Below are 10,355 nucleotides of genomic sequence, written 5' to 3'. Positions count from 1 at the left end.
TCGGTTTTTCCCTCGAAGAGGAAAGGGTGATGCAGCACATGAGCAATAAGTATTTCCCTCAGTTTGAGAACCAAGGAATCGATCCACAAGGAGGGTCTCGTCAAGTCCAAAGTACCTGTGCAAACACAAACAAGATTGCACCCAACGCTTCAAAGGGGTTGTCAATCCCTTCAAGATTGTTTGCAAAGTGAGATCTGAAGGCGGAAAGTGCAACAAAGTAAAAAGTGTAAGGCTGAAAATATGGTGTGGAGTAGACCCTGGGGGCCATAGTGTTCACTAGACGCTTCTCTCATAATAGCAAATATCACGGTGGGTGAACAAATTACTGTCGAGCAATGTATAGAACCGCGCAAAGTCATGATGATATCTAAGGCAATGATCTAGCATATAGGCATCACGTCCGAGACAAGTAGACCGATACTTTCTGCATCTACTACTATTACTCCACACATCGACCGCTATCCAGCATGGATCTAGTGTATTGAGCCCATGAAGAACAGAGTAACGCTTTAAGCAAGATGACATGATGTAGAGGGATATTCTCAAACCAATGATTAAAACCCAATCTTTTTACCCTTGATGGCAACAACACGATACGTGCCTCGCTACCCCTTCTGTCACTGGGTGAGGTGACCGCACGGTATGAACCCAAAACCAAGCACTTTTCCCATTGCAAGAATCATAGATCTAGTTGGCCAAACAAAACCCACAACTCGAAGAGAATTACAAGGATATGAAATCATGCATAAGAGAGATCAGAAGAAACTCAAATAAGATTCATAGATATTCTGATCATAAATCCACAATTCATCGGATCTCGACAAACACACTTCAAAAGAAGATTACATCGGATAGATCTCCATGAAGATCATGGAGAACTTTGTATTGAAGATCCAAGAGAGAGAAGAAGCCATGTAGTTACTAGCTATGGACCCGCAGGTCTATGGTGAACTACTCACGCATCACTGGAGAGGTGATGGTGTTGATGAAGAATCCCTCAGTGCGAATCTCCCCTCCGGCAGGGCACTAGGACGTGCCCCAGATGGGATCTTGCGGAGACACAAGCTTGCGGCGGCGGAAAAGTAATTGCAATCGTCTCTTGATTTTTTTGGGAATATTTCAGATTTTATAGGTGCAAGATCTAGGTCAGGAGACCTCCAGGGGGCCCACAAGCCTGGATGGCGGGGCCCCCTGGCCGCGGGGTGGGGGCTTGTGGGGGCCCCTGGGGCTCTTCTGGCTTGGCCCCCAAGCTCTCCGATCTTCTCCCGTTCCAGAAAAAATCTTTTCGGCGATTTTTTTTTCGTTTGGACTCCGTTTCAAAATCTCCTCTGAAAGGGGTAAAAAAATTGAAAAAAATAAGAACTGGCACTTGGCGCTGAGTTAATAAGTTAGTCCTAGAAAATAAATAAAAGGCATGCAAAACATCCAAAGTTTGACAAGATAACAGCATGAAACCATAAAAAATTATAGATACGTTGGAGACGTATCACACATCCAACGCAAGGTGCAGGCAGAGAGTTATCGGACGTACTGCGACGTCTTCCGGACCGGCGACGACATTACGACATGATAGAAGACTGCTCTGCCAGAGCTGGCTGAGCACAGACTGGGAATAGAGTCGGCGCGCGCGAGGCGACGAAGCTGCAAGACAGATGGTGCGGTGGAAGAAGAAGAAGAGAGGAAGATCAATTGTATTCGGCAGTTCTTCCAACTGGATTTGGCGCAAGGGGTCAGCCTGTCGGGTCCAACTTGGCGGACGTGCTCGGATGCCCCATATCCGCCTCATATTTGGGCTGGATATGAGGTTGTCCGTTTTGTACACGAAGTGCGTCAAGTTTTTGTCGTAATCCTCTCAACCTTTTAGCACATGCTATTCGGGTGAAATGATGATACCATGCCAAATTTCAAAATTTTCAGGGTCAATTAGCTCAAAAACAAATAAGTAAATGCACGAAAAATAACAAATCAAGTCAGAAATTGTTGAAACATTGTGATGTGCCTTTGAATGGTGCATTTCGAACACACAAAAAGTATGGAGTTTAAATAAGTTCAAAAAAATGAAATCCCTTTGTAACAGATGAGTTCTCATTCGAAACCCTCATACTTCGAAAGAGATTGTTCGTTTTGTACACGAAGTGCATCCAATTTTTGTCATAACCCTCTCAACTTCTTAGCACATGCTATGTGGGTGAAATGACGATATCATGCCAAATTTCAACATTTTCAGAGTTCATTTGTAGTGCTTTTCAATTTCAGGGTCAATTAGCTCAAAAACAAATAAGTAAATGCACAAAAAATATCAAATGAAGTCGGAAATTGTTGAAAATTTGTGATGTGCCTTTTAATGGTACATTTTGAACACACAAAAAGTATGTAGTTCAAATAAGTTCAAAAAAATGAAATCACTTTGCAACACATGAGTTCTCGTTCGAAACCCTGGTACTTGGAAAGAGATTGTCCGTTTTGTACATGAAGTGCATCTAGTTTTTGTGGTAACCATCTCAACTTTTTAGCACATGATATGTGGGTGAAATGATGATACCATGCCAAATTTCAACATTTTCAGAGTTCATTTGTATTGCTTTTCAATTTCAGGGTTAATTAGCTTAAAAACAAATAAGTAAATGCATGAAAAATATCAAATGAAGTCATAGTTTTTTGAAAATTCGCTATGTGCCTTTTAATGGTGCATTTTGAACATACAAAAAGTATGGTGTTCAAATAAGTTCAAAAAATGAATTCCCTTTGTAACAGAATTGTTCTGGTTCGAAACCGTGATACTTCGAAAGAGATTGTCCGTTTTGTACACGAAGTGCATTCAGTTTTTGTCGTAATCATCTCAACTTTTTAGCACATGCTATGTGGGTGAAATGATGATACCATGCCAAATTTCAACATTTTCAGAGTTTATTTGTAGTGCTTTTCAATTTCAGGGTCAATTAGCTCAAAAACAAATAAGTAAATGCACGAAAATATCAAATGAAGTCAGATATTGTTGAAAATTTGTGATGTGCCTTTGAATGGTGCATTTCGAACACACAAAAAGTATGGAGTTCAAATAAGTTCAAAAAATGAAATCCCTTTGTAACAGACGAGTTCTCCTTCGAAGCCCTCATACTTCGAAAGAGATTGTCCGTTTTGTATATGAAGTGCATCCAGTTTTTGTCGTAACCCTCTCAACTTTTTAGCACGTGCTATATGGGTGAAATGATGACACCATGCCAAATTTCAACATTTGCAGAGTTCATTTGTAGTGCTTTTTAAGTTCAGGGTCAATTAGCTAAAAAACAAATAAGTAAATGCACGAAAAATATCAAATGAAGTCAGAAATTGTTGAAAATTTGTGATGTTCCTTTGAATGGTGCGTTTTGAACACAAAAACATTAACTAAAAAGAATAAACTAAAACATTAACAAAAAAAATGAACTAAAATTATCAAGGTGTTTTATTTGTTAAAAAGAATCAAGTAAAACATTAACTAAAAAGAAACAAAAAATATCAACTCAAAAGAATATTCATAAAGTTTTTGTTAAAATCTTAAATAGAAAATTAAAATAAAAGAGAAAAAAAATCTTAAATAGCAAAGAACTAAAATATAAACTAGGACTAAAAATTATTAAATTCAAAAAATGTCGCCTATTCGACCATCACGGCCTGCATATGACTAGAAACCCTACGTGACAGGTGGGCCAGGACGCAGGCCCTGGGGCCCAATAGGCCCACACAACGAGTGGAGAGTTAGGCCCATAGGCCTGCAATAGAGAGAAGCTCAACTGATCTGCGCGGCAGTGCTTATAAAGCACTGCCAGCGCTCCTCGCTAGGCGAGGTGGGACTAAAGGTTGTGTTGCCCTGCGCCGGAGCCAGCCCAGCCCTACAGTCCCGGGTCGGGGCGCGAACCGGGACTAAAGACCCCCTTTAGTCTTGGGTGGAGCCACGACCCGGGACTAAAGGCCTTGGCTTCCCGCCTCTCCGCCTGTCGAAAAGGGGTCTTTAGTCCCGGTTCCTGCCCCGAACCGGGACTAAAGCTCTGCCTATATATGTGGGAGTTGGAAAATTCCAACCCAAATCGTTGTTTCGAGCCCCGATTCTTTCTCTTCCTCCTCTCGCTCGGACGAACTGCTCGACGCCGCCGTCGCCCTGTCGTCCTCCTCGCCGTCGCCGTCTCCCTGTCGTCCTCCTCACCGTCTTCGTCACCCTGCCGTCCTCCTCGCCGTCTGATACGTCCATTTTGCATCATGTTTTCATGTTGTTATTTATCGCTTCTTTGGCTGTTATTTCACTTCACGGTACTATTCTTATGCCTTTTCTCTCTTATTTTGCAAGGTTTACATGAAGAGGGAGAATACTAGCAGCTGAAATTCTGGTCTGAAAGTGGACCAAAGTTGAGATACCTATTCTGCGCTACTCCAAACGCCATAAAAATCAACGAGAAAATTTCTACCGATTTATCAAAAATACTGGGCTGAAGAAGTGTCAGAGGGGCACCAGGGGGTGCCCACAAGCCTGCACGGCGCGGCCACCCCACAGGCCGCGCCATGGGGGCTTGTGGGCAGCCCACTGGCCCACTTACTCCCCTCTTTTGCTATATGGAGGGTTTCGTCAATAAAAAAATCAAGGAGGATTTTTTTCATGGTTTCGCCGCCGCCATGAGGCGGAACTTGAGCAGAACCAATCTAGAGCTCCGGCAGGACGATCCTGCCGGGGAAACTTCCCTCCCGGAGGGGGAAATCATCGCCATCGTAATCACCAAGACTCCTCTCATCGGAGGGGACTCATCACCATCAACATCTTCATCAGCACCATCTCATCTCCAAACCCTAGTTCATCACTTGTAACCAATCTCCGTCTCGTGACTCCGATTGGTACTTGTAAGGTTGCTAGTAGTGTTGATTACTCTTTGTAGTTGATGCTATTTGAATTATTTGGTGGAAGATTTTATGTTCAGATCCTTGATGCTACTCATTACCTCTCTGGTCATGAATATGATTATGCTTTGTGAGTAGTTACTTTTGTTCCTGAGGACATGGGATAAGTCATGCTAATAGTAGTCATGTGAATTTGGTATTCGTTCGGTAATTTGATGTGTTGTATGTTGTTTTTCCTCTAGTGGAGTTATGTGAACGTCGACTACATAACACTTCACCATTATTTGGGCCTAGAGGAAGGCATTGGGAAGTAGTAAGTAGATAATGGGTTGCTAGAGTGGCAGAAGCTTAAACCCTAGTTTATACGTTGCTTCGTAAGGGGCTGATTTGGATCCACTAGTGTAATGCTATGGTTAGACTTTGTATTAATTATTCTTTTGTAGTTGCGGATGCTTGCAAGAGGGGTTAATCATAAGTGGGATTCTTGTCCAAGTAAGGGCAGTACCCAAGCGTTGGTCCACCCACATATCAAACTATCAAAGTAACAAACGTGAATCATATGAACATGATGAAACTAGCATGACAGAAATTCCCGTGTGTCCTCGGGAGTGTTTTTCCTCCTATAAGACTTTGTCCACACTTGTCCCTTGCTACAAAAGGGATTGGGCCACTTTGCTGCACCGTTGCTACTTTTGTTACGTGTTGCTTGCTAAGAATCATCTCACCACACAATCACTTGTTACCGACAATTTCAGTGCCTGCAGATTTTACCTTGCTGAAAACCACTTGTCAGATCCGTCTGCTCCTCGTTGGTTTCGACACTCTTACTTATCGAAAGGAGTACGATTGATCCCCTATACTTGTGGTCATCAAGACTCTTTTCTAGCGCCGTTGTCAGGGAGTGAAGCGCCTTTGGTAAGTGGAACTTGGTAAGAAACATTCATATAGTGTGCTGAAATTTATTGTCACTTGTCACTATGGATACTAATCCTTTGAGGGGCTTGTTCGGGGTATCTTCACCTCGAACGAAAGCACAAATAGTTGCTCCTCAACCTGTGATACGTTTCAAACGTATCTATAATTTTTGATGGTTTCACGCTGTTATCTTGTCTTCTTTGGTTGTTTTATGTACCTTTTATATCTTTTTTGGGACTAACTTATTAATTCAGTGCCAAGTGCCAGTTCCTGTTTTTTCCGTGTTTTTGACTCTTTTCAGATCTGATTTTGGAACGGAGTCCAAACGAAAGAAAAAACCCCGAAATAATTTTTTCCCAAACGGAAGAAGACCAGGGGGCTTTTGGGCCAAGCTAGGTGGGATCGAGGGAGCCCACAAGCCCCCACTCCGCCACCAGGGGGAGGCGGCGGTGGGCAGGCTTGTGGCCTCCTTGGCTGCCCCCTGACCTAGGTCTTTGGCCTATAAATTCCCAAATATTCCGCAAAAAATCACGGGAGCCTTGAAAATACTTTCCGCCGCTGCAAGCTTCCATTTCCGCGAGATCTCATCTGGAGACCCTTCCCGGCACCCTGCCGGAGGGGACTTCCTCATCATCATCATCATCGCCCCTCCAATGACTCGTGAGTAGTTCACTTCAGACCTACGGGTCTGTAGTTAGTAGCTAGATGGCTTCTTCTCTCTCTTGGATCTTCAATAAAAAGTTCTCCATGATCTTCATGGAGATCTATCCGATGTAATCTTCTTTGGCGGTGTGTTTGTCGAGATCCGATGAATTGTGGATTTGTGATTAGAATATCTATGATATATATTTGAGTCTTTGCTGATTTCTTATATGGATGATTTGATATCCTTGTAAGTCTCTCCAAGTCTTGGGTTTTGTTTGGCCAACTAGATCTATGATTCTTGCAATGGGAGAAGTACTTGGTTTTGGGTTCTGCCATGTGGTGACCTTTCCCAGTGACAGTAGGGGCAGCAAGGCACACATCAAGTAGTTGCCATCAAGGGTAAAAAGATGGGGTTTTTATCATTGGTTTGAGATTATCCCTCTACATCATGTCATCTTGCTTAAGGCGTTACTCTGTTCTTATGGACTTAATACACTAGATGCATGCTGGATAGCGGTCGACGTGTGGAGTAATAGTAGTAGATGCAGACAGTATCGGTCTACTTGTTTTGGATGTGATGCCTATAGAAATAATCATTGCATAGATATCGTCACGACTTTGCGCGGTTCTATCAATTGCTCGACAGTAATTTGTTCACCCACAGTCTACTTGCTTTCATGAGAGAAGCCACTAGTAAACACTACGGCCCCCGGGTCTATTCACATCCATTGTTTACATGTCCGCTTTACTTTGCTTTGTTACTTTGTTGCTCTCAGTTCTCACTTGGCAAACAATCTATAAGGGATTGACAACCCCTTCATAGCGTTGGGAGCAAGCTTTTGTGTTTGTGCAGGATCTTGTGATACTCCTCCACTGGATTGATACCTTCGTTCTCAAACTGAGGAAAATACTTACCACCGCTGTGCTACATCACCCTTTCCGCTTCGAGGGAACACCAACGCAAGGCTCCAAGGCCACGGGGGAAATCCTTTGCATACTTGCCTAGGAAGTCCCTTAAGGCGTAGCCGTAGCTGAAGGATTCATGGTGCCGTCAACACGACAATTTCTGGCGCCGTTGCAAGGGAAGCACAGCTGACATCAACCTGCTGCACCTACTGAAAATATTTTCTTTGTATTTCCTTCGGGTATGCTTGAGAAACTGCTGGCTAATCCTTTTATAGGAGATGGAACATCACATCCAGACTTGCATCTAATCTATGTAGATGAAGTTTGTGGTTTATTTAAGCTTGCAGATGTGCCCGAGGACGAGGTCAAGAAGAAGGTCTTTCCTTTATCTTTGAAGGATAAGGCGTTGACATGGTATAGGCTATGTGATGATACTGGATCATGGGACTACAATCGGTTGAAATTGGAATTTCATCAAAAGTTTTATCCTATGCATTTAGTACATCGTGATCGAAATTATATTTACAATTTTTGGCCTCGTGAGAGAGAAAGCATCGCTCAAGCTTGGGGGAGGCTTAAATCAATGTTATATTCATGCCCCAATCATGAGCTCTCGAGAGAAATTATCATTCAGAACTTCTATGCTCGGCTTTCTCATGATGATCGCACCATGCTTGACACTTCTTGTACCGGTTCTTTTATGCAGAGAGATATTGACTTCAAATGGAATTTATTGGAGAGAATTAAACGCAACTCTGAAGATTGGGAGCTTGAACACTACAAGAAGTATGTTAATCCGTGACGGATTCCTGATGACGTTTTGGAAATCCGTCATTGAAACCGTCACCAACTAGTAAGATGTGTTTGGGCCCTAATACGGTAGCCCCTTAATGACGGATGTCAAGGTACTGTCACAAAAACTGTCACGGGTAGACCAACCGGGCCTAGATTTCCCCACTATATACACCATCACGTATGAAACAACGTGAAGCAAAGCGCGCAGAGAAAAAAACATTCAGGTCATCAAGGCGGCAAAGTCTGAAACAAGAAGCACACGAAGGAAATAAACTAGTAGTCTACGCGGCAAAGTCTAAAACAGGAAGCGCGCGGAGAAAAAATTCAAGTCATCGACGCGGGGAGTTAAAAAAAATCGGAGCCAGCCCATTTAACTCCCCAGCCCACAGTCCGAGAGGCCATAGCCACACGCCTCTAGCCACGACCACGAAAACCCTAATCCACCACCATCCACAGCCGCTGATTCCCCTCCCCCTCTCCTCACGATTCAGATCCATGCCCAACCTCCTTGTATGCGCGGCTGCCGCCCCATCGATCTCCGGCGCCGCTGCCTCCCGTCGATCTCCCTCGCCGCTGTCCCAACCATCTCCCGCTCCACCTCTGTCTCCCATCCTCTCTCGCTCTGCCACCGCCCCCACACGCTCCCCCTATGGAGTACTCAGATCCGCGATGGGGGCACACGCAATTGTGGCCGTGCGAGAACAGGCCCTTCCTGGATGGCTCGGTGATGTTGCGCCTACCAGCAACTGGAGATCACGCGCCGTCGCCTACGACAGCACCCGTGCCGGCGCCGGATGTGGTGCCCAACGTTGTGACGCCAAGGTGAGTCAGTTTAAGCATCTGTTAAATATTTATCTTTCTGCGGTGAGTGTGGTGGCACGTTTGTGTAGAAAGAAGGAAGAACTACAGCTCCGCTAGGACGCATTGATAATTGTTCAGGAGTGTGAGCCATTCTTTTGTGAGAGCGTTCGAACCACCACTGTTTGGATAATCTTTATCTTTTGTTACTGGTTGTTTATATCTTTCGGATAAAAAAACTCCACCTCCACTAGGACGCGGGACGCCTTGATAATTGTATTATATCCATCTGAGCTAACATTTGTTTTGCTACATGCATTCACAGGGAGAAAGTACAACGTAACAAACATATTTACATCTTTTTTTCATCAACATGTACCTGTAACAAATAAATGTGGGGTGCTTACATAGTTTGTGAGGTCGTGATGTGTTTGTGTGTCAATTTAGTTTATAGATATACATCATTGTTCGTCTTACATTCATTTTAAGCAACGTGGCAACAATTTTTAGTCAAAATTAAATAGGCTCTGCCTGTGAGGTGATTGACTAAATTGGGAACCAAAGTCATATATGTCAATTTAGATGCATTCCTCTTGCAGATTTGCTGTATGTAATTTTCTCTTGATATCTGTAGATAATCGCTCGTGATCCAATTATTCAACATAGGTTTCCCTGCAACAGTGGTACAAGGTGACAGAACACAAGAGGTAAATACATATTCCGAACTCTTTTGTCATTGCCTAACTTGTTCATTAGTAGCATTATAAAATGATAGACTAGCACCGCTGTTATTCTATTTTTTCTTTCCAAGTGACTGTTGTTCTTCTCGCGTAGTTATCCAGGACTCACCAGTTTTTTAGACTAAACCTGATGCAGGAAATATGGCCACTTGGTTCACGTTTCGTCCCTAACCAAAACTTGGACGATGATAGTTCTTTTTAGTAGTCTGGCATATATCTATATTTTTATATTAACTACCACTGTACTCTCTGATATAGTTGTAGACAAATAATTAACGATGTGTATATTGTTTACTAACAAGTGGTTGTGTGGTATAGTATACTAGTGTGCAATTTTTATTTGATGCAAAACTTGTGTAAGTTAGATGTACTCATTTTTGTTGCTACTAGGATAACATAGCAATTCTTACATTGAGTAATTTTTTTTTCTATAAAACAAATTCTCACCATGCCTATATTTTGAGGTTGGGGTAGTACTTGTTAGTTTTGACCATGCGTATCTTAAGGAGTGGTCGGTATTCTAGAAAACAAATTCCTATATATGTTCGTACATGTGTTCCTATCTTAGTTAATGTTGGATGTTTTTTGGTTTGCGGGTGACATAAGGTTTACATAGCATGATTCGACTTTAGTGTTGTGATAGCCTCAAACTTCATGTAATATGCACAACAGAGTTTACTACCAGCTATT

General features: G+C 42.9%; 1 protein-coding gene across 1 annotated transcript; it reads left to right on the top strand.

The window, feature by feature from the left end:
* Positions 1-8,542: 8,542 nt before the first annotated feature.
* Positions 8,543-9,817, top strand: LOC123403035. Its single transcript, XM_045097012.1, has 2 exons — positions 8,543-8,949; positions 9,560-9,817. The coding sequence occupies exons 1-2, from the start codon at positions 8,623-8,625 to the stop codon at positions 9,617-9,619; spliced, it is 387 nt and encodes a 128-aa protein (XP_044952947.1). The 5' UTR covers positions 8,543-8,622; the 3' UTR covers positions 9,620-9,817.
* Positions 9,818-10,355: the final 538 nt, after the last annotated feature.

Source organism: Hordeum vulgare, chromosome 6H (genome assembly GCF_904849725.1).
Source record: "Hordeum vulgare subsp. vulgare chromosome 6H, MorexV3_pseudomolecules_assembly, whole genome shotgun sequence".
NCBI classification, from domain to species: domain Eukaryota; kingdom Viridiplantae; phylum Streptophyta; class Magnoliopsida; order Poales; family Poaceae; genus Hordeum; species Hordeum vulgare.
Note: the sequence above shows the minus strand (reverse complement) of the source record. Positions and strands in the feature narration are given on the sequence as shown.

Excerpts from the sequence above, each read along its gene's own strand:
- LOC123403035 (XM_045097012.1), top strand. The coding sequence starts at position 8,623 with ATGCCCAACCTCCTTGTATGCGCGGCTGCCGCCCCATCGATCTCCGGC. Across the intron at positions 8,950-9,559 it reads CCCAACGTTGTGACGCCAAG|ATAATCGCTCGTGATCCAAT; the intron begins GTGAGTCAGTTT and ends TGATATCTGTAG.